At 41.7% G+C, this 24439-nt stretch overlaps 1 protein-coding gene across 2 annotated transcripts in view; it reads left to right on the top strand.

Moving 5' to 3' along the window:
- hcn4 (hyperpolarization activated cyclic nucleotide-gated potassium channel 4) overlaps positions 1-24439 on the top strand; it is an 81118-nt gene that overhangs the window by 42371 nt on the left and 14308 nt on the right. For both annotated transcript variants that reach the window (XM_037795582.1, XM_037795576.1), the window contains 4 exons: positions 2249-2410; positions 5925-6143; positions 20172-20318; positions 20624-20864. In XM_037795582.1, the coding sequence (XP_037651510.1) occupies positions 2249-2410; positions 5925-6143; positions 20172-20318; positions 20624-20864 (769 nt within the window). The remainder of the gene's footprint in view (positions 1-2248; positions 2411-5924; positions 6144-20171; positions 20319-20623; positions 20865-24439) is intronic.

Below are 24439 nucleotides of genomic sequence, written 5' to 3'. Positions count from 1 at the left end.
GGCCACACAGACACTAACACCGTCAGTAACACCGTCAGTAACACAGTCAGTAACACAGTCAGTGACTGTATGAACCCATAGACTGTATATAAAGATATTTTTATACAGTCTGTGTTTGAAACAGACAATCACAGTTATAGAAAGTTAAAGTTACATCTCCTCTCGACGTTCTTACTCTACGTACAATTCTTGAGCTTCTGGCGCCGCAGCTATTTCACTCTACTTCACTGACGTCACACCCCCCTTTCATAGCATCAAATAAATAACATTTAATCAAATCTATTAAAACGAAAGCTATCTGAAAAAAGATTGATGAATGAGAAAAATTTTTTACATGCTATGTGACAAGTAAGCTGATTTTGATGTGTGGATTGCCCCTTTAATTTTTGTCCTCTATCAGAGCAAGCTGGAAATAAAACAAATCTGGAAAAAATAACAGCTCCATTAAGACATTTGACAATTTGATATCTCCCTCTGACACCTACATATCCTGCTTCTATAGTGTAGCATTAGGCATAGAGACATAATATGCAGCTTCCTCTTGTAGACAGCCTGAGGGTAAATGTAATATTGCAATATTGAGATTGCTAGAGTCTCAGATGACTAATTTGAAAATAATGATTTAAAATGTAAACAATACACTGTGCGCTTTTAAGCTTTATATCCTTATATCTTTATCAATCCTTAATGTCCCAGGAATTGCTGTATTGGAATTCACATATTGCTAAGCAAGTTTTTATAGCTTTAGAAGCAGCCTGTGTCTTATAAAGCTTCCCGTTCCTGTCTGGAAATACGATTTCATAAATGAAAAATATATCAGGCTCAGTGTGGGAGATGAAAAGGGGGGTACCTTGTGATTTATTCATTCACCACAGAGTGAATTTAACACTTTAATGTTCAGGAATGCCATTACGCTTCCAGCAAGAAATTTGACATCACACAACGCTGCTTTTTAGATAACATATTTTATTTAGCACTGCGTTTGAAGAAAAAAAAAATGCCTCCTAAAAAAACAATAGCTCACATTTGCTGTGCAGCTGTGAACAGAAGTGTAGAAAATTAGGGGATTTGGTGGGTTGAGCGAGAAAAAGGTGCAGCTGAGCGAATGATTCACCTTCGGTGATGTAAAAGAGCCTAAGGCCAAACATTTTGAACAAGAGCCCAAAGAAAAGAAGGAAAGGGACAGAGTGGTGTTGAGTTTCAGTGTGTGTGTGTGCGTGTGTGTGTATTTGTGTGTACAGACAGAGAGTGCATGAGTGGGGATGTCTCCATCCACTCTGAGAGAGCCTGGCTCCCCTCCTCGCCCGGGCACATTTTCCCGGGCATACCTCTGGCTTCATGCTGGCCTGTTGAAGCAGCTAAATTGATGTGATTCGATGGTGCAGCAGCACCCACACTGTCCCAGACAAACACCACACTGATCCCTGCCAGCCTCCTTCTTAACACGCACACAGAAATACACAGATGCGTACTCACATTTGTATGCATTCAGATGGAAACAGAAAAATAAACAAACCCAGTGCTTTAGGAACAAGGACTAAGGTTTGGGTGTCAAATATGTTGATGTCTTCATCTTCCTCTTCACCTACCGCTGAACAACAATGTGAAGATGAAATATCCCCTCTCAGTCTCAAGCCCTTAAAAGGCGCTGAGTGGATTTTAATAAGGAGTGGAGCGGTTAACAGTGCACACCGTGGTCTTCAATGGGATTAAGAGGCTTTGAATGGTGGAGGCCATTAAAATCTACACCAGCCCAGAAGTCCTGGAGCGCCTTATGAGTATATTTATCATTAGGATTAACAAACCCAGCCTGTGAACGCTCTCACCCCAGGAGCGCAGCCACCTCTACCCTTGCACCATTATTGTGTTTGGCTGAGTGGCCGATGATAAGAGCCATTCAGCGGCAGGGGAGATAAAGCTCTGGTCCCAGTCTGCTGACCATCCCCAGTGGACTGTTCTCAGAACAGCAACATCTGCATCCACCAGCAGCTCATCTGTGTGCAATGTAAAAAAAGGTTATGGTTTCTACAGGCTAAGTAGATTGTTGTTTAAATCCTGTGCATGACGTGATCAAAGAAAAGATCCCGAGGTTATTGAACTGCTTGTAGAGGAAGAAAATCTCCCTTGAGGATGTGTGTGTGTGTGTGTGCGCTTTGTGATCTAGAGAGATTTCAGGGATTTGACCATCAGCATGTTGAATCATCCCACCCTAACCCATTTCCTGGGCCCTTCCTCTCCCACCCCTCAGATCTTCCACATGACCTATGACCTGGCCAGCGCCATGGTGAGGATAGTCAACCTGATCGGCATGATGCTGCTGCTGTGTCACTGGGACGGCTGCCTGCAGTTCCTGGTGCCCATGCTGCAGGACTTCCCCGCCGACTGCTGGGTGTCCAAAAATAAGATGGTGGTAAGTGCTTCTCCTGCACCAAGTCCCTCTGCATGTTGGAATCAGATTATGCCCTGTCTTATCTCATCCGTCAGCTTCAGTAATTACTGTACTAAAACCCTTTAGCATCCTGGGAAAGACTGCCTCGCATATCTGTCATTTTAAGCCCCTAAATCAAATATATTTATCCGCTGCGTTTGCCCACATTTATTCAATTTGCTGATTATTTTTTATTTATTTGGAGCGCCCGACATCTGTCCATATTGTGAGAGGAGAGAGACGCCGAGGCTGTGCAGGGAACATTGATTTTCTGAGGAGGACAGACGGCACTTATTCAGTATTGGTTGAATATTGACATGTTTCCAGTGAGCACTCATGCTGCGCTTTAATTTTGCTGTATTGTTAAAACAGCTGCTGTAGTAGGGTCTCTGTTAAAGCGTGACTCATAATAGAGTTATCGTTTATTTGCTTATGGAGGCGGACTGTGTCACACCTGATGTGCGACTCTGAATCACCCGCAGCTGATGGCTCTCATGCTAAATAAGCATGTTATAAAAGAGTGTAGCTCCAAAGGAGTCCCCAGTTATTGTGGTGGGGCCCTCAATAAACATCAGTGAATGCTTCTCTTTACAGCACAACATACCGATAAATCAACATATATTTAACCCTTAAGGAATGCAGCTGAGGAGAGTGGTTCCCTAACTGATAGCTTATCAATATACATGTCAATGTAAGTGCCATTCTCTGTCACAATTGTCTTTGTAAAAAAATACACAACTTTATTTTCATTAGAATTTAATACTTGCAGGCTAAAATTATATTTTTTAAGTCATATAATAATTCAAGTCATGCAGACAGAATACTTCATTTATTAACCAAAAGATGACAGCTTAAACTGTGGCAGCAAAACAACAAATTCAAGGAAGCCAACTTTGAGTTATACACAAACCAGCTTCTAGTCCGCTGTGTTTTCAGCTCTCCGTGCCAGAACAGATGTCACATGAGTAGTTACATCGCTCAAGGTATGATGCATTTGGTTCATCATGCCTCACTGCTTCCCTGACATGCTCACTTGTTATATTTAATCATAAGAAATGACAGATGTTGCAAACCACTGTCCCTTGAGATGTTTCACACATTAGCTAATTATAGCTTCTTTTCTGTACCTGTCTGTTGCTGAGATGCGCATACTCAGGTGAGGTTGGTCCTGCTCAGGGACTGCGTCAGTACTGGGGATCAAACCAGCAGCCTTGTTGTCTTTCAGCAATCTGGATTTCCTCTTCCATTTTTTCTTTAAATTTATTTTACCTTCACCACTATGAAAGATGCATTTTACTGCTGGTTCAATATTGCAAGAGAATTATTTTAAATTACATAAGGCTGAGCTGTCAGGCAACATAAAATAAACAGTGGCTCATCAATATGTTTTTTTCTGCAGCCGAGAAAACAAGGATATGATTTGCTATATCTCTTTGTTTTATTCTGAAAAACACATTTGAACCTTAAGTGCATTGTAGATGCCGAAATAATACTGCACAGCAAAGAGAGGTAGTCCTATAGAGCGATACGACACATTTCCTGTCAATTTACTGTTATATGTTTACATTTTCAGAGAAATACTGCCTTTACTCTTATGTTCTTAATAACAAGTCCTACTTTTACCTTTACTTACTTGGGGCTGGACAGCAGTATAGCGGTAGATTTTGGATATCATAATCTCATAATATGGCATATGTTGACTTTTCCTGTTTATTTTACCACATTTCTGTATTGTAGAAATCATTAATTACAATGTGTGACAATATGAAAAAACAAAGGGCATCATACTGATATACAGGTACAGTGCCAAAACGGGCATGACTTACTAGGCTGATACACTCACCAATGTATCAGGACATATGTTAATGAAAACATGATAATAATAAATTAAAAAGAGAGAAAGGTAAAAAAGACAATACTGTAATATAAATTTTATAAATAATAACTTAACAGAGAAGTTGGGCACTAAATCACATTTCTTCTAAAATAAAACCTACAGCAAATTAAGTAATGAAGTCATTTCTTATTGTTTATAGTCCTTTCCTGGTTTTAAAGGCTGCATTATAGTAAAGTGATGTCATTTTCTGAACTCACCAGGCTGTTATAGCTGTTCTATTATTTCCCTTTACCCACTTAGTCGTTATATCCACATTACTGATGATTATTTATCAAAAATCTGTAAATATTTTGTAAAAGCACCAATGGTCAACCCTGCAATATCGTCGCAAAATCGATGTCAAAGTAGTTTGTAAGAAATATTGTAATATTTAATTTCTCCATATCGCCCAGCCCTATACTTACTACCATTAAAACTTAAAAATGTGGTCCTCCATTTCTTAAATGTTTAATAGCTCCATCTCAGCAATATGGGCTCACATGCCTTCTCACAAGATGATTTAATGCAGTTCTGACTAGATTATATTTAGGCGTTTTTTACTCCTCATTACTCCTCTCGTATTTCCAAAACTTCCACACACGTTACACCGTCTGCCTCCTCACATTTCTGCACCCACAAACTGCCCTTCTTTACATCCAGGAGTGCAGAGGCCCTCAGATGTGATGAGGAACTCTCATAGTGTACTTAGTTTAAAAACCCTGTGTGAGGGATGTAGCCTCTCATTAGCATCAAAATGGAGTTTGTTTTGTTTCACACAGTAAACACTGTCTAATTAATTGCATTACGTAGAAGAATGGCTCTCAATGTGACAGAATAACAAATATATCTTTCTGAATTAATTCAAGCCTCGAGGGCAGGCACCTCTCTGATGGAAAGCGGCTCGTGTTTTTGCTCACATTACCTGCCAGACAAAGAGTTTGTATTGACTCAAGTCACGGTTGGTTTGGCTCTGATTAGAATCATTAGGAGACACTTTTTGTCTTCTTTTACAGTAGCTGTCCCATTATCTTGCTGGGTCATCGCTCCTTACCTTTTCAGGAGGGCACTAATAAAATTGCTATCTCTCTCGGCTTTTTCCGCTGTGGAAATGAGTTTGAAAGCAATTTGGACATGTCACCCCCAGGAGAGAGTTGATATTGATTTGCCATGAACTACCACCGGGATCTAAAGGAAAAGGGGCAATTTATCTACAAATGAGAAAACTCACAGAGAAATCACATTTTTCTAAATAGCTGACCTACTTTCTGTCATGCAAGCCTCTAGTGTCTCACGCTTCATCCGCCCATTCTCAGGGCTCTGTTTTAGGCTCCTGCCCAAATGTCTGCTTGCTCCAAATGTTTGCATATTGAAAAGTATGTTTTACCCTGCCAGCTGCTCTGTATTGAACCAAGGCGGACCGAAGTGGACGTCTGCCATTAGTTTTGTCTTAAGTAACTGGCTGTGTGCGTGTATGTGTTAGCTGTCAGGGCGCTCATTGACCTTTTAATGTGCCATCAACACCCTTATGAGAGAGAGAGAGAGAGAGAGTGAGCAAGATAGAAAGATAAAGTGTTCCAATGTGCTCACCCTAACTCACCCCATCTCCTCTGTTTCATCCAGAATGACACATGGGGACAGCAGTACTCCTACGCACTTTTCAAAGCTATGAGCCACATGCTGTGTATTGGGTATGGCATGTACCCCCCGGTGGGCATGACAGACGTGTGGCTGACCATCCTCAGCATGATTGTGGGCGCTACCTGCTACGCCATGTTCGTGGGCCACGCCACCGCGCTAATCCAATCCCTGGACTCATCTCGGCGGCAGTACCAGGAGAAGGTGAGTCAAGATGACGTGTTGCTGACAGCTGTGTTGCCTTGATTTATTTTGAAGAGAGGACAGTGGCGGCAAGGCAGGATGCTGGCTCGTCCTCAGCTTGAATTCTGTGTTTCATTTTGTCGTTTAATGCAGCAGTTCACCCCAAAATTGAATTCCCTTGATGTTTGTGCAGCCGCTAAACACACACTGAAATCTAGGTGTTGCAGTTTCATCATAACTCTTCCAAAAAGGGAAAACAATCATCATCAGAGTCCTAGAAACCCAGTTAGTTAAATGTGGGCTACAACTTACTACTACGGAAGCGTATTGCTGCCACGCCAGAAAAAGAAAAAAACGTATCAGTGTCACATTATTACATGAAAAGTTTATTACAGCCGGATCTCATTTCTGAAGTGTAAATTACCGACACTTTGTCACAGCTGTTGGCGTGTGATACCAACGCACAAGGCACCCTTTAGGTAAGCGCACCAGTAAAGGCACCAGGCTTTCTATTAACTTCAATGTAAACCCATCCGCGGCAACAGTAAACGCTCAGGGAAAGTACTGTGGTGATGTAGTTTAAAGAGCAAAAGAGACACACACCGGGCGGGCGGGAGTGAAGGTGGATGGGTCCAACAAAGACAAGGCTTTCATCCAGGAAACCGCTGTTCGTGTCCCGTGCGTTAAGTAACTGACTGTAACTTTGACGTTACAGTCAGCTGTTCGTTCGTGTTCCGTGTTCACAATGGCAAGTCACATTTTCACTGTAGAAAGGTAGTCATTTTAAACCTAACCATGTTCTTTTTTTCCTAAACCTAACTAAGTGGTTTTGTTGCCTAAACCTAAGCAAGTGTTTTTGTTTAATTCACAACGTTAAGCACATTTACTGCGAGCGAAACGTGACGCCGAGGGGTCTGACAAAGCGCCAGTATGTGATGAGTTGGGATGAGAACGTGTTGTTTATTATTATGACACGTGATAACAAGAAACTTTTCTTGTTATAACAATATACTATTTATCTTGTTATGACTTGAAACGTTTCACGTTATAACGTGTTACTGATCCGTTTTTCTTTTTCTAGCATGGCAGCAATACACTTCTATACCATTCTTTTACGCCTATATTTGTTTATATATTTTGGCAAATTGGCACCATTAAAAGTATGCCAAATTAGCAATTATCAGTTTCTGTTTGCAATGTACCCATAAATGTGCAGACAGCTATTGCTGGATTAATTTGATGCTGAAGAAAACTTAAAAATGTGATGATTCCCAGGTAAGTTCCGGGAGAGTGTAAGTCACACTTAATCAGAAAATATGTGTATCATGTCTGCATGTTCAGAGTTATGACTGTGAGAAAGAGAATTAGTTTTGACGCAAATTGCAGCAATTGGGTGCTAAGGGTTTCACCTTTATTGTCTTTATTGCATCTTTGTCTCACGTGACATCTCTCACTCTGCAAGGGAAGACGGAACATTTTATTTGGAGATACATGGTTTTCTTTGGACACCAACGAACACAAAAAGCACTATTGCTAGATATTAGGGCTTACTGAGCTCGGTGTCTTCTCAGCTCCTGCAAGTCGACTTTTTATCTTCGGTTGGATGGGTTTTTTGAGGTGGAACCATCCGTCTAGAGACAGGGACCCCAGCCTCCCCAGTTCAGGGAAAGGAAAGCCCTGACAGCTGTCTGTGAAGGCCGCGCCGGGTTCCTCAGTGCCATGCCCTCTGTGGGCTCAGCGTGGGCGATAATGAGCTGAGCTGCGAGGCTGCCCCATTGCCCACCGTCTGTGGCGAGGAGGAGACAGGAGAGAATGACCTCCGGGAAATGGAGGCAAAGGCTCCAGAGACCCCACCCGAATGAAAGAGGGAGAGAGGGAGTGAAAGAGGGCAGAGAAAAAAAAAAACAGGCAGGCAAGCAGAGGAACAGATTAGCTGACGTAATGGGTGTGTGTTACTACATCTTCAAAAGGAGAAACAGGGCACTGGATAAATTAATGCCTCACTAATCTTGGGGTGAGTAACAAAGAGACTAGTTTTTCCACCAGATTCTCACCAGCTTCAAAGGTGAAAAATCCAAAAAGTAAAACATGCGATGAGGTACATGACTAATGCTGCTGATCTGAGTAGCTGTTTAATGAAAGGGGAGCAAACCATCTCCCCGCTCTCAGCCCTCTCCACTCGTCTGCTGCTCTGCTTTAGAGATGCCTCGCTGCCAAGAAGACTGAACAGCTGGCCTGTCTCAGCACCAGTCAGCATGTGGTCCCAATGCCATTTTCTGCCGTTTCTGGGATCACCCCCTAAGGCGCCCTAAGAATCCCCCAGCCAGCTAAAAAGGCTCCCCTGTGCTCGCTCTGCTTCCCACGGTGCCTGCCTGCAGAAAGGTTATTACTGCAGACTGCAATTAATTTTTAAGAGTGCAAATTCTCTCATTTATCTTTCCACATGCCTCAGTGATAAGACGCTCTCCGGGTGCACTGTCACTACGTGCTCATCTGGCTGTGGGAGCCAGATAGTAGTCATTACTACTACACTGTACTGTACCCACTCCTCCTCTTCCCTCCTCCCTTATCAGGGTTAGTTCCTTCAAAGACATAAACCTTTTTGTCATTGTGTGACAATGGGATCTGCTTCCCGGAGATTTCACTCTGCTTTTCCGTGTTAGACTAATACCATAATCCGCGCACTCAAGAAGTGGACAATCCATTGGTCAATCCCTGGAGTTGCAGAAGGCAGGTGGTTGTTTTCAGATGGCCATTGGGCCGCCATGACAGAGACAGCTGTTCCTGTCTCCCAGGGCTCAGCCTGGAGGGAAATCTGCTAACTGAGACACCACCAACACAGCAGCCATCATACACCAAGACATTACACAGAATCAGAGTGATTCTATGCTATTAGTTAAACTAAGGTGGGGTGGCTCTGTGTAACATCTTAAAGAGTCATATCTCTTAATGGTTTGTAGCATTTAGGGAGATCTATTTGTAGAAATGGAATATAATATTAATAAGTGTGTTTTCTTTAATGTATAATTTACTAAAAAATAAGAATCATTGTGTTTTCGTTACCTTAGAATGAGTCGTTTATATCTACATAGGGAGCGGGTTCTCTCCACGGAGCCGGCCGCCATGTTTTTACAGTAACCCAGAACGGACAAACCAAACACTGGCTCTAGATAGGGTCATCGCATTTTCACGTCTTCAAGTCGGCCAACGTAGTTCTCCTACATTACACGCTAGGCACACGGGACAAGTTTCAGATGGTTACAATCTGCATCACTAGATGTCGCCGAATCCTACACACTGCACCTTTAAAGCAAGATGTGACGGAAGGGCATTTGTAATTTGCAGGTGGGCTTACTGTTTATAGACCTTAAATAAACCATACACAATGTATGGATGGTAATATGATGACAATACAATCAAATACATGATGATAAACAGAGATCAAAATCCACAGCAGCATATAACAGATATAATTCTTTAAAGAGAAGAGGGATGTGGCACACATTGGGTAAACATTAATTGTGTATCAATGCACTTTGCATAAAAAAAACCCATTAAATCCTCTGCTTTGAAATATCAAATAGAGCCACTGTTCAAAGAAAATAAAAAAATCTCTTTAGATATTTGCATAATGTATGGTGGATACTTTAAATAATAGTATATGTGTTTATGTTAATCGGTGCTCTCCTGTCAGGGCACTTTTATGAGTGTTATTGAACTCACAAACTCAGTCTCAGAGTGGGTACTTGAAGTACAAGGATAAACCAGTGTGTATTTGTAACACATTATATGAAACGGGATTGCACAAAGTGGTTGCTCGTGTTTTTAGTGTGTCATGAAAATTAAGAAGAAAAAACTCTCAACTCTGTTTTCCTACAGCTCTGCCATAAAATGTTTTCTTTTTCTTTTTGGTCCTACTGCCTTTGTTGGTTTCCGAAACAACATCGCAAGGTTCAGAGACACTTTTAATGCTTAACTTGGCGTGCTGACTTGACACATGCATAGCTGATGTTGCAGATTACAGACCGTGAAATAGGAGGAATTAGACATTTTGACTCATTAGCAAATGCTGGAAAAGCCACCGGTCTCTTTTCTGTTGGCAAGCTGGAATGGATCTCTGTAGTTAGCAGTTTGTGAGTTTTTGTGTTCGGAAGCCAAATACGCCCGTGTTGATATTCCAGCGACGCTGTCAGCAACACCACAAAACTGCATCATTTGCATACACCACCAGTCTGTGAAGTAGCATGAATTGTGACTTAACTTATCTGCAATGCAGCTCCATAAACCTCTGGCATGTATTTTGGTAGTGGTGCTTATTACACACTAATTACAAAATTAAAATGGGGATGGGAGTATAAATAAAAATGTACATTAGCTACCAAGGAACTGTATTACAGTTGTGTTGTATGACATTTGAGTCTGCTAGCGGGTAAACAGCCGATGGGCAACAACACAAATTCACACCCACTACTGCCATGGTGGTACGGAGAGTAGATATCGACTACTGTTTAGTTAGGGAACGAACTCTAAAAGCAGATCAATGCTGAGCCGAGCAGCACCATCGCTATATTTAAATGCCTCATGGTGGTTTTGATGTGACACACGCTCTGCATTCATTCACTGTGAGTGAGCTGTAAAACGATAAAGCATGGAGCTCTCGTACACATGACTATATGGCCAAGATGTGAGGCCATCTGTCCAGTTGGCGTACAGAGGTGCGGTCCAGGTAGCGATTAAATTTAGATGGGAAACCAATGAGTGAAACCCTTCTGGGAGACTATGATAAAGAAAATCAGTCTATTAAGGAATCTGAGAAGAGTACAGAAGAGAAATAGGAAAAGAGGGAGGAAAAAAAAAAAGCTCAGTCCTCAAAGATGGTGAAAATTATCATCAGAAAGCCTGGGTATAATCTTTTCTGAATAGAATTCTATTACAATGTGGCACCATGTGATAAATGCCCGGGCTGTCAGAAGCTAGCAAGCACACTTAAATGAGCTCTTAAATGGGAATCAGGCAGTCTGTTAACTGTTACACAAAGTAGAGAGCCCAACAATCACACTAAATACTAAGGGCTGAAGTGTGGCTCCCACTGAGATGAAAAATTACTTTATTAGATACATTTTCACTCTGCTAAAAGATATCTGCCAGTCTTTTGCTGTGTGTAAACAGAGGCTGTGGGTGCAGAATGTTAAAGTGTGTGCATTTTCTATCTGTTTGCAACTCAATTTGTTGCAGATGTATGTGACTGCATGGGTTAGGTTGGGTCCATATCAGATCTGAATGGAAAAGAGACCGGTTGAATCTGGACATGATGTTAGCTTTTCCTAAGCGCTCCCTTTTCTACTCAGTGACTCCCATGTGCTAGAGGTGCTAGTCACTGATGTAAGTTACATTTTCAAGCAGTGATGCACGCTGTGGTATCTTTATTTGAAGTATGTACTCGATGCTAGTTGAGCTGAGTTCAATTGTACTATGGGTGCAACTAATGATTATTTTCATTAACGATTAATCTCCTGATTATTTTCTAGATTAATCGATTAATCGTTTAGTCTAAAAAATGTCAGAAAAGAATGTCATCCCAGTTTCTCAAAGTCTAAGGTGATGTCTTTAAATGTCTTGCTTTGTCAGTCCAAAACCCAAAGATATTCAGTTTAATATAATATAAAACGGAAGCTGAAAACAGCATTTTCTGCCATTTTTCCATGAAAAAATTACTTTAAAAATAAATTGATCATCAAAATAGTTGGCGATTATTTTTCTGTCGATCGACTTATCGTTGCAGCTCTAAATTGTAACAAATGGTGCTCTGACATGAATGGTATTTAGTGTCATTATTCATTGTTCTGTCAATTACTTTTCAAATTACAAGATCAATTGTTAATCTATAAAATAGGCAAATAGTGAAAAATCTCCCAATATGAATCATTCACATTACTTGTTTTGTACAAATAACATTTAACAATATGGTCTTAAACCCTAAGATATTCAGTTTACAATGATAATAAACAGAAAAAGCAGCAAATACCATCATTTGAAAATCTGAAACCATTTATTGTTTGGCATTTTGATGCTTGATAAATGACTTAAATAATTAGTCGAATGTCAAATTAACGAAATGGTTATTCTTCAAATTGTTTCAGAATTGGATATCTATTAGTAAAATATGACAAAAGATATGAGCTAGTACCCCAGTAATAGTAGTATTCAATTATCTGTTGGGGTCTCTCATCCCCACATTGACCTCCTGTATCACCCAGCGTGCAGATCTGCTGCACCACAGTCTAAAACATTGTGAGCTGGAATGGGTTTAGCATCTGCCAAATTCCCTGTAGGATTCCTCCCGCTTGTCTCAGGCATGTTGAGAACCATTATCACACAAAGAGAATTACATCTCTCCAGATCGGGGGCACAAGATGGCTGCACATGTGACTGTGCATACAGGGTATGCCTGCCACTCCAGCTCTCTTCTAAGCCGCTGCTTATCTGTCACTACGGCCCTCTACAGAGGAAATGTATGCAGAGATGGGGATGGGGACACCGAACAAAAGACATAATCTCATTCATTTGTAGGTGACTTGTGATCCACGTTGTCTTCGATGCTCTCTGATCCTTTTGAGCATTTCTCCTGTCAGGTTTTTAATAGTATATTATTTATATTATTGAGCGTGGGATAACCGAATGATGTTCTGTTTGTTGTTGGTAGTTAGTGATGAAATCAGGGATGCCCAGAAGGGACTTGAATATGAGTAGCGTGTTGTGGCATGCCAGTCCCAAATGGCTTTAGAAGGAAATGGCAATTGGGTGCTGCAGCCCCTCCCCTCTAAGTCTCTAATTAACACATGGCAATTAAACATGGCTCTTTGGGGAATAGTTAATAAGAGGCCCAAAGCTGATTATTTGTGGGTGAAGAGGCTCTAGAGATCTTTTGTTCTCCCACTTCAATCCCCCAATCAAGACCTTTGGAAATACAGTAAATAGTCATCAGAGGAGGACTATATTTGCACTTATAGATTTGTCCGTTTCTTTCCAAGATGGAGAGAAATGGATTAATGTCGTAAAAAAACTAGTAAAACATGCAATTTTAGTGTTTTCTTTATTTAAGCTAAACATTTACTCAGTCATGTCTGTTTTGATTGATTTTTAAGGCCTTAAAATACCCCGAGTATAAAAAGATGCCAACAATAGAACTAACTTTGTGGTGCCTGCCTTGTAGAGGTTAAGTCATGATTTCCCCATACAGTCCACCCAAGGACACAGCTGTCAACATGTGGAGGAGCTTAAGTCTGATTCTGCCTTACAGTAAGAGCCGTTCTCATTAGTCTGGACCTGACTGATGGCATTAATTTAAACCCTGTTACATTCCCTCTTCCTCCCTGTCTGCCACACAACTTCTACTGCTGAGTCAAGGACTGTTGACATGCCCTAGAGGTAATATAATAGTCTAACCACAGACCAAATCAAAAGTGCAACCAATTTCAGTGTACTGTATATTTAATATCACGGTAAATTTACGCTTTCTGCAGCATCCGCAGTGTTCATGTCCAGATTGTCATTCCAACAGACGTAAAGCATTTTATTAGATATGCAGTAGCAACATGGTGTTTGTGAAGAGCAAAGGACTTTCTGTGCTTAAGTAGGCTAGGATGTACCATAGGGCTGGGTGGTGATATGGCCAAAATCTTCTAAACCGATATAGGTCATTTCATATCTCGATAACGATATATATCACAATATAACATGTTTTCTGGTAATTCAATAACTGAATCGTCTATATGAAATAACCACATGGTAAAGCCTATTGTTGTGTGCTCCTGTGTGGATTAAATACTTGACAAATAATGTGAAATTATAGAGAAAAAATTAATTAATATAGGTCTAGGCTATATCGTGATAAAAAAGATATAGAAAAAATATACACGATCGATTTTTTTTATAGTTTTGACAATATATATTGTCATATTGCCCAGCCCTACACCATAGTGACCAATAATAAAGCACACCCTCTTAATGATTACATCACTAAATATTACAGCACTAAATGATCAATACATGATACAGTACATAATTCAATAATCAAACCAGTAGTTGTCAAAACATTGACACCAAAAAACAACAAATGTGAACCTCATGGTGGCACCAGAGGAAAAAATCACCAAAGTTATTAGGCTTCATCCTCTGGGCGTCATGAATGTCTGTATAAGATGTCATTCCAATGCATCCAATGGTTATTGAGACATTTCAGTTTGCTAGCATGTAATTGGTAATCCATGGCTAGTTGAATGAGTTTCAGTCATTTTATGAGACCACCTGTCTCACTGTAGCATAATATTTACTACAGTATATAAATGGCTTCCCATGCGCGTTCCCATGCACAAGACTGAGCTGTCTTCCTGCATCACAAACGAAGCAGGTGGAGCATATCGTGCACACTTCAATAGCACAGAGCCTTCGTGTGCTTTTCCTACAATGACAAGTTGAAATGTCTGCTGTGAAAAGTGCCTATTTTATGACCCATACCTTTTGACCGTGCAACACAAGGTTATGGAGTAGGAGACAGAACAGTGGAGAAAAATAAATGTTTAGGAAGTATAATTAAGTGGCTGACATCGCTGTTGGGAAATGAATTATTCATATTATATTTGGTAAAAAATTTGCATCTGCTTGGAGAGCTGCATGAGAGAGAAGGGAATTGGGGGAAAAATGAATAGCAGGATAAAAGAGTAGAGGGAAAGAAAGAAAAAGAAAAGTACGAATGGGAAACAGACCAAAGAATGGCCATGTGGAGAGAGATCAAAACTAAGAAAGGGAGAGAAAGGATTTTTGAAATGAAATGGCACGGAGATGCAACTCTGTATGGCTCAGTCGGCAGAGTATGCTACTTCTGTAATATTGCCAAGACGGGAAGCTAATAGGCTCACCCACACACACTCAAAACCTCTCTACTGTAATGTACTTAGAAGACGGTAAGTTACAGTAAGGTACTTACAGTGTATACAGAGTGTCATTGAGATGGCGAAGACAACTTTTTTACTTAAAGTGATAGTTTGGGTGTTTTGAAGTGGAGTTGTATGAGGTACTTATCCATAGGAGGTGTATTACTTACAGTAGATGATGGTTAGTGTGCCCTCTGTTTGGAGAAACAGACATGAGTACCGGTACCGGAGCAAAGCAATACAGTGCTGTGAACGGGGACGGCAGAAAAATGTATTTGAGCCACCTAAAAGAAAGGCCGACCAAAAGAAATGTGTATGCTAGTGTATAGTGTATGCTTTATGTAGAATATTTTCATGCTTTATCTTGCCGTCAGACAGCGCTTTCTGACGGGGAACTGAACTGAAAGTGAAACCTATCTATGCTCTCTCTAAAGCCAGCAGGCTCAGATGACAAAAACAGTATAGATACGTTTCATTTTCAGTTCAGTTTGCCGTTGGAAAATATTCTAAATATAGCGTACACTCAAATAGATATCAATCTTTTTAGGTGAGCCTTTCTTTCCTTTTACTTTATTTTTTACTGTATTGCTTTGCTCCGGTGCCGGTGCTTTGTTTCTTGATGCTGGGGGCATGCCAACCGTCATTTACTGTAAGTAATACACCTACTATGGATAAGTACCTCATACAACCCTGCTTCAAAACACCCAAACTATCCCTTTAAAGGGACAGTGCGTAGGATTTTGCGGCATCTAGGGATGTGGTTGCAGATTGCAACCACCTGAGGGTCCCTCCGCTCACTCCAGCATTTCCAAGACTCCGCTAACATGAGCCGCCGGGTACAAAACCATGGTAACACTGTTCGTCTCGCTCCGAGGCCATCCCTACCATGATAACACTACTTTAGGAGCAACGGAAGTCAGACTGTGGCTGGCAATACCACGGTTTTGCACTCTGTGGCTCACGTTAGCGCAGTTTCACAAGTGGGTCGGAGAACTACGGTGGCCTTCAGGTAACGTAAAAACACAAAAGGCTCTCTCTAGAGACAGTGTTTGGTTTGTTCATTATGTGGTTACTGTAGAAACATGGCGGAGTAACATGGCGGACTCCGTGAAGATGACCCGCTCCCTATGCAGATATGAAGGGCTCATTCTAAGCTATCGGAAACACAATGATTCTTAGATTACGATAATGTAACGTAGTTATGAATATTATATTCCATTTCTGCTAAAAGATCCCCAAACATGTTACACACTGTTCCTTTACATGGCTCTGTGCCATGTAAAGGACAAAACATTTGGAATAAGGCAGCATTGTGTGAATGCCTTCAATTATGCTAATACATTTAAATATCGAAATTCAACATCAAAAGTCGTCATCAACAGCCAAATGTTGCACTGTTAAAACCAAAAGTGTGAGATTGCCATACTTTGCTGATGTGCTTGTAGGCAGATTTGTTACCTTTGGACAAAGCCAGACTAGTGTTTCCCCCTGTGCTAAGTTAACAGGTTGCTCGTCAATACCATACGGATATAAAAGAGGTATTAATCTTTTACGATTTAGCGTATTTCCCAAAATGTCGAAATAAAGCATCAGTCCTATGGATCTCATCAGCTGCTCCTACATTGTGAACAGCCCCCCTGCAGCCTGAACCCCCCTGGTTTTCAGAGTGCAGCGAGGGAGGCTGATGGTGAAATGGTTACCTCCTTAATACTGACTATGATTTGATTTAGCCAAGTAGAGCAGGGATCTTCCTGATGGCAGTGTGATGGCGGCTGTGCAGCAATAAGATAATTCCCCATCACAGGGGGGGGGTGTTATCAGCCCATTGCAGCATCAGGAGAGCGCCGTCACCCCATGGTCGGTGTCTTTACATCCCTTTCAGCTCCTCCTCTCACACTCAGCAGTGATTAGCTACTGTATGCAGTACAGTTGTACTCATAACAATATAAAAGCACATTATCTTGCATTTGTTCACTTGACTAATGCCCTTTCATGCTGGGAGAATCAAATTGTAACATGCTGCAAAGCTGAGGATGAATGGTTGTTTTTTTATGAATGTAAAAAAAATAAATAAAAGACATTCTGAAGGAGATGATAATCCTTTGAAACAGAGCGCCATGCTGTGGCATGTCTAATGCAGGAGACATAAAGACATTAGACAAGATGCAGAATGTGGGTTACACCTGTCATCTTCACCCTGGCGTCACACGCAGATCTTCGCCGCACTACTCTGCAGCCAATCGGGCTGCAGCTGGAGATGTGTGTGATTGTTTTTCTAGAGCTTTCTGTCTCCCGGAGTAGAGGAGCAAAACTTCCTCTCTGTGCGAGGATTCTATTTCATCATCAGATCAGTAAATGCTCAATTTTATGCCAAAGGGATTGCGGGGATAAAGACTCAAACCCTTACCCCATGACAGAACTCATCCATCTCTCCACAGACGCACAGAGATCGGATATGTAAAAGCTTCTTTCCACATCTTATTCTCGCTTCTGCAAGTATTTAACTTTACACGGCATCTGCGCATATAAATTGTCAAATATTTCACTTGACATTCCTAAGAGGTGAACGGATATTTTAAGTATATCAGATGAGGAATGTCTTAGTACATGCAGTGTGATAGTTTAACTAATCTGCCTTATCTGCAGCATTTATTGTTGTAGACTGTGTGTGCACGTGTTTTCATATAGACACAATATACCCTTGCACTTGCAGATATGTATGTATACCTTGTTGTGTTTATGATTGTCTTTGTGCAGCTAACAATGCATTACAAATCCCTATTACAAGCCGGGGCATGCAACAGTTTATAGCTAACTGGGCACAGTCGAGGGAGCTGCATCATCTGTACGCACAGACTGACTCCAGACTGTTTTCTTTGTCTGTGAGGGACTCAGACTCGGTCAAACACAACTAAAATCCATCTAAATTTGGCAAAGAGGAGAGAAAAAAAGAAACCAATGCAGCTGCAAAACTGAGCGTTGTAGAGGCTTTAAAAACACAGCAGGGTGTCAGTGGGTTGTTGGCACCTGATCAGACTCTTTCCAAAGTGGTTTTACTGTAGTTTAGCCTGCCTACATGTTTTATAACACTGGATTCTAACCCTCCTATGTGTTGCTTTCCAACTCTACTCGCATCCCTTGATTTTCAGGAAGGCTGACAGCTTTTCTGCTTTCACAAAAAAAACAATCTGACTTGCATGAGACAGCTGTCTTTATTTACTGTGCTATATTTCCAAAAGATTGGCCTTTTGATGATCTCCTGCAAGATTAGTGGCGACTAGAGTAGTAGAGTGGGATAACAAAGAGGGAGACATCTAAGGTCAGCCACGTCGCTGAGTGGTAAGGCTGTCGGCAGTAAGCAGTGTAGAAATGGTGATCAAAGAGCACCTCCGGCGTCGCCCTATGAATGGTTAATTTCTTTCTTTTTTTCTTCTTTTTTTCTTTCTTTCACCAAGGGTCAAGGATTCTACCTGTTATTATTCCCGAGGTGCACTCAGCGTGCTTTGATCTGAATCTCCGCTTCCTATAGCGTAGCATCAATGAAAGGCCATCTAATGCATTTTAATACTTTTATTTTTAACAAGCAACATAAAGACTGGAGGGTGCAGACACACACAGTCTTCACTGTAAAACATACAGTAAATGCATTAAGTGTTTTTGTGTACGTGGTGTTTGAAGAGCCACAGGGCTTTGTTTGTATGTTTGTTTGATACTAATTGCAACACATGTACAGTAAGACCTGGTATTAACATGCGTCCTCAGTGATCGGATCATAAGTGGACGGCTCTAAATACAGGTGTGAACGCACTCAAGAAGAGGACACATTAAGATATGATCTTTCAGACCACATTCAGAGGTGGTCTGGGCCGCATAATGGCCACATTCTTTTAGCAATGTGTACGCAAATGTTTCCTGGGCCACATTAAGGATCGCCTACTCAACTGATGTCCCGCTGGGATCCGCGGGTCTGTTGGGTCATGTGTTTACTACATGTTTATTTGCATACAGATCGGGAAAGTGATCACAAGTGGTCACTGGAGACACATGTGGAGACGCATTCTAATACCAGGTGTAAACAGACCTATTTAAAGCTGTCCACTTGCAATCCGATCACTTAGGACACATGTTAATGCCAGGTCTGAACAGGGCCTAAGACACACCTACAGTACATATTAGTCATTTCCTACATTTGTATGCTTTGTATGTAAATAATAATACAAACATATTTCTGTTTTTCGTAGTATTATTTAGTTGTGATGTATGATGTTAAACCTCAGAATCACATGCATACACACACACACAGACACATTTAATTACACACACGTACATAAGTACCTGCATTCACTCACAGACACACACCATCAGTGTCTGAAGCACATTGTCCTAATGACACTTATTTTTTTCTTTCATCTGTGGTTGCCTTGTTTTCCTGACTGTGCTTTTCTCTTTCCTGTGACTGGTTTAAATGCATTATTTGGATTTGTAATCACATCATACCTTTCCTTCTTTCTCCCACTTTCTACTTTGTACTGTATCCTCCAGATACACACTAAGTTAAGACACTATATTATTCTGCATACAGTTATGTGATTTATGTATTATTAGGTACCATATGTGGATGCAAAATATTTGAATGAATATTAATATAGTGTTGAAATTGACAACTCCAACTGGATATTGACGTGATACATTTACTTTACTCTGAGAATGTTTCAGATGCAATCCAGATCCAGATTAGCCACAATGGTGAATGCTTTACAAGCTCCAGTGAATTACCAGCATGACTAATGATCACACCTCTCTAAACTCTCCAATATCTGTAGAGAGGCGATACGATAGTTCAAATAATATTTAATGTGCTTACAGCAAATATGGAGTTAGTACATTATGTCAGATTGCTTTCTTACAGACTGTAAGAAGCATGACCAAAGACTGGAAAAGTGCTATCTTGTTGGGCGTAACCTGCAAGAGCCCGGATGGCCTGTATGTATCTGTCTCCATTTCCTTGTATGTGTGTGACCTCGGTGCCAGCTGTTCCCGGTGGCTGTGTATCTGTGCTACGGCACTATGGCCTTTGAGTAACCTGATTGTCGTGTGTCTCTCTGTGTCCCTGCAGTACAAACAGGTGGAGCAGTACATGTCCTTCCACAAGCTGCCGGCAGATATGAGGCAGAGAATCCACGACTACTACGAGCACCGTTACCAGGGCAAGATGTTCGACGAGGAGAGCATCCTGGGGGAGCTGAACGAGCCGCTCCGAGAGGTGGGATGAGTGTTTCCTGTCGGGGGATCTTCTGAACAAACATGTGATGCTTTCAAAAGCTTGTGTACTGCTTAACATTCCCCCTCGGTTCAGTTCAGTTTTTTTTTTCTTGAGGCCAAATCCAAACAAGAGCAAAACTGAGAGAAGCTCAGAAAAACAAAAACAAATGTTTGCACAGCTGACATTCTTGCTTTTGTTCCACTAATATCCCTCTTGTCTGAAATTGTGACAGGCCAATGCCGTTTGTAAAGCGCCAGCTCTTTTCTGCCGTTCTTGCTAACTGCTTTTTCTGTGTGCTCACGCAGGAAATCATCAACTTTAACTGTCGAAAGCTGGTGGCGTCCATGCCTCTGTTTGCCAACGCCGACCCCAACTTTGTCACCTCCATGCTCACCAAGCTGAGGTTTCAGGTGTTCCAGCCTGGGGATTATATCATCAGGGAGGGCACCATCGGCAAGGCAATGTACTTCATACAGCATGGGGTTACCAGCGTACTAACCAAAGGCAATAAAGAGACCAAGCTGTCAGATGGCTCCTACTTCGGAGGTAAGACGAGCTGGCGCTGCACCAGAATCACAAACTCAAAGGTCACATACACACACATCTTCCTGAGGAGCTTAAATCTGCTCTGTTTTAATATTAATAATGCTGTCCACCGGCACCTTAAGAGGTTGGCTTGGGTTTGAATTATTATTTGTGAGGCATTTGGATGGTGCTATTCTGGCTCTGATATTAGCTGGTCGTGAGCAGGAAGTGGTATGTTGTGCAGTGCTTGTCACCTCACTTAAAATTCTGTTTCATGGTTTATGCAGGACTTTTCCCTTAATTCACATCATGAGCTGTCTCTTAAATGTAGGGCAAATCCAAATTAAGAAAGCCGTACTTGCTGTAGCGCAAATTAAGAAATATGCATTCAAAGGTCAAAGGGGTGAGCAAGCTGTGAAATTACATACTATATGGATGCTTAAGACTTGCGCAATAGCCCAGAGTTGTTATGTACTTAACTCGTGTTATGTTCTTAATCGGGGTCAGATAATGCGTAGCCCTCTCATGGTTCCACAGAGTCTATGACACATGTAGGAGACAATGCTGCCATACTGCCCTCACCAAATACCAATTAATTTGCCCAGTGACAGCGTATCATTTAGACTACACTGTTAAGTAATGAGAAATGGTGGCAAAGCGTTTAACAGCACATGACCCGCCTGTGGAAGTTTAATTACGCCTTGCCTGCTCAAGTCCATCTCCATGCCCTCTCTCCGGGGGAGTTCCAGAGAAATAATGAAAGGATGGCAGGCAATCTATCTCTACACATGCCAAAACTAATCAACATTTCAGACAACATGGCCCCAGCCCGCTTCAGGGGCCGTGTTGTATAAAATGTTGTCCAAAATGTTCCATCCTTCGGTCCCTCCTCGGCAAGGCAGAATTCAGATTCAAAGAGAGCTCGTAGACGAGTTTCTAGCACAGGAGTCGTGGTAGTGGTGGCACAGTTTGCGCGACAGCTTGGACACTTTGCCGCTCAAAGATGCTGAACTGAGTGTACTCTAGACGCATTCGAGTGAATGCATCTACATTTGACTTTTTTTTTTTTTCCTTGAGTAAACATGAGTAGTGTAACCCACAAAAAGTGCAAATGCACTGGTTTTGGGACAGAAACTGGCTTGCTCGCCTTAATCTTAAGCCTTGGATCAGTAATTATTTTCCCCTCTTGCGCATTATAGGCACAAGGCTTTTGACTCCATTATCCCGTGACTATTCCTGGCAGTGCCACTCCTCTGGAGGGGTTGGGGGTTGGGGGGGCAGTGAGGTAAGCCCAGAGCCACTGGGAGTTTGTTACCAAACACGAGTTAGTCATTCATGAAATTAATTGGTACAGGATCAGCACAGGGAGTATGTGGCACATGTGGATCTCAGTGTGGCTGTCAGTATCAACAAGCAGGAATTCAAAAGCAATAAATATTTTTTTTTTACGTCATGTGCAGAACACAAAGACCTGCTCCACGTGGATTGCTAGCTTTTGACTCTCTCTATCGTGCATGTGGATGTGTGAGCGTGTGAATGTACGGCAGCAGTCGTCGAGGAGCTTTCATTTTTTTTGTCTAACACACTCAGCGTCAGCAGGCTCCCGTTTATAGTACAGCATGCGTATACGCTCATCAACATCTCATCAAACCACCGTAACTCTTTCATTCATAGACGACCTGAATTATTTACTCAATTATATACTCAGCAGTCTGCTCCAGTTTGTTAGCTGTTGGATTAGCTCGAGCCAGAGAGCCTAAAGTCTAAAGTGGACACGACATGTCCTGGATGGGAGCGTCGGCTGGGCACACAGCGATCCAGTGGAGAGGGGAAATGTAATGTGACTGCAGTACTAACGCCAAGGGACACATGGATCGCTGCCAAGCCCGCTCTCTGGACACTGCTCTGGGCTCAGAATGAAAACATGCACCCCCCACCCCTCGCCTCCACTTCCCTCTTTCTCTCCTTATAGTCCAGTATTGAAACACTTATCTGAACAGCATCTCCGCTGCCCTCTCAGTGCCCAGACAGAGCAGGTTATTGTGTTGTTATAGTTCATCCTTTGTTGCCTGCAGAAAGTGATGTGTTGCCAGTGCAGACTGCGCCTCTCCTTTGGTTGGAGCAGAGCTCAGTGACCTTGTGGTGGCCCTACATGCCAGTCAGAGGTGCTTATCAAAAGCTGCCTTTGATTGCACCTCTAAGATGGCTCACTTTGCCTCTGAGTGAGTGTGCTTGTAGCAGCTTTGTGAGTGGGGGTAAAAGAGGAAAGTGAAACAGAGTCAGAGAGAGTGGGAGTAAGGAGTGAAGTAAGTTGACTGCACAGTTTGCAATCTCCTGTGACATCTCAATCTCTGACCAGTTTTCTGTGAATGGTGCTCTCTTCATTCGTAGTCTTGTGAAGACCTGGGTCAGGGAAATAACACTCCTCCTCACATCTCCCCTGTCTTTCACTATGTTTTTTTGTTTTTTTACCTTTGTTTCCCCTCTCAAGAGCTCAGACTGGCTGTGCTATAGAGCTGCCAAATGGCCACCCTGACAGAGTGAGTCAGTGAGAGAGCCTGGCAGCAGCAAAGGCCCAGGTAATCCTCCCGGTCCTTAACCCAGTTAACACCCCTGCACCTCTTATTCTGGAGCAGCATCAGCTGAAGATCGAGGCACTGCAGCAAGTTGACTGAGTGACAGAATGGGGGATATGATGACATATAGAGTAGCCTTATATAACATGACAGGTTGGATAGAATAAGATGATACAATGCCGTGTTTTGATACAATGTATGATTTGATACGACATAATAGGTTGTGAGTAATTGTTGGGCTGCGTCATCCAAACACTAAGGACGCAATGTGGTCTACTAGATAGGGAATAAGATGGGATGCCACATAATACACAAAACCATTATACAAATTCATACAAGTATGTATGGTGTTTATTGTTTATTTGGATGCCCATTTATTGTTGGGGTAACAGCCTGGGGTGTTACTGGATAGCACAAAGATGTGATAAAATAAAATGAAATGCAGGAGGATATTTATCAAAATTGATCATTTACTGGTCAAAGCAATACTTACAGTAGCAATTACATTACCATTTTCCATCATGAATATGAGTTGCCATCAGTTCAGTTCAGTCCAATTTAGATTATTCACAACACAGTTAAGGTGCAAGTACAATCATAAAACATAATGGAGATATGTGAAATGGGACACCCTGATAAGCAATCTGAAGCTTGAAAATAGGGGCCCAGACACTAAGTGGATAATAAACATATTTTAGATACTAACATGTTGTCTAGATTTGAAAAAGTGCACGTATTATACAGTAGTTACAACCTTCATGCTCTTTTTACAAACAGACACAGATACTGTAGAGACATTTTTAAAGTGTCATCAATTTCATTCCATACCCTTTGACCTCTGCAAACCACGCTACAGCTCAGACATTGAAGTTTCTTTTTACCCTTTATAAGATGCTTTTTCCTAGTCTTATATGTATGCGAGGGAGAATAAGTCGGAATAAGTGAACAGTGTTTTTATGACCCCGACTGAGGACTTCGTTGAACACCACCAGGATTGCTTTTTATCACCCTGAGAAGCTT

Source organism: Sebastes umbrosus, chromosome 2 (assembly GCF_015220745.1).
Source record: "Sebastes umbrosus isolate fSebUmb1 chromosome 2, fSebUmb1.pri, whole genome shotgun sequence".
NCBI classification, from domain to species: domain Eukaryota; kingdom Metazoa; phylum Chordata; class Actinopteri; order Perciformes; family Sebastidae; genus Sebastes; species Sebastes umbrosus.
Note: the sequence above shows the minus strand (reverse complement) of the source record. Positions and strands in the feature narration are given on the sequence as shown.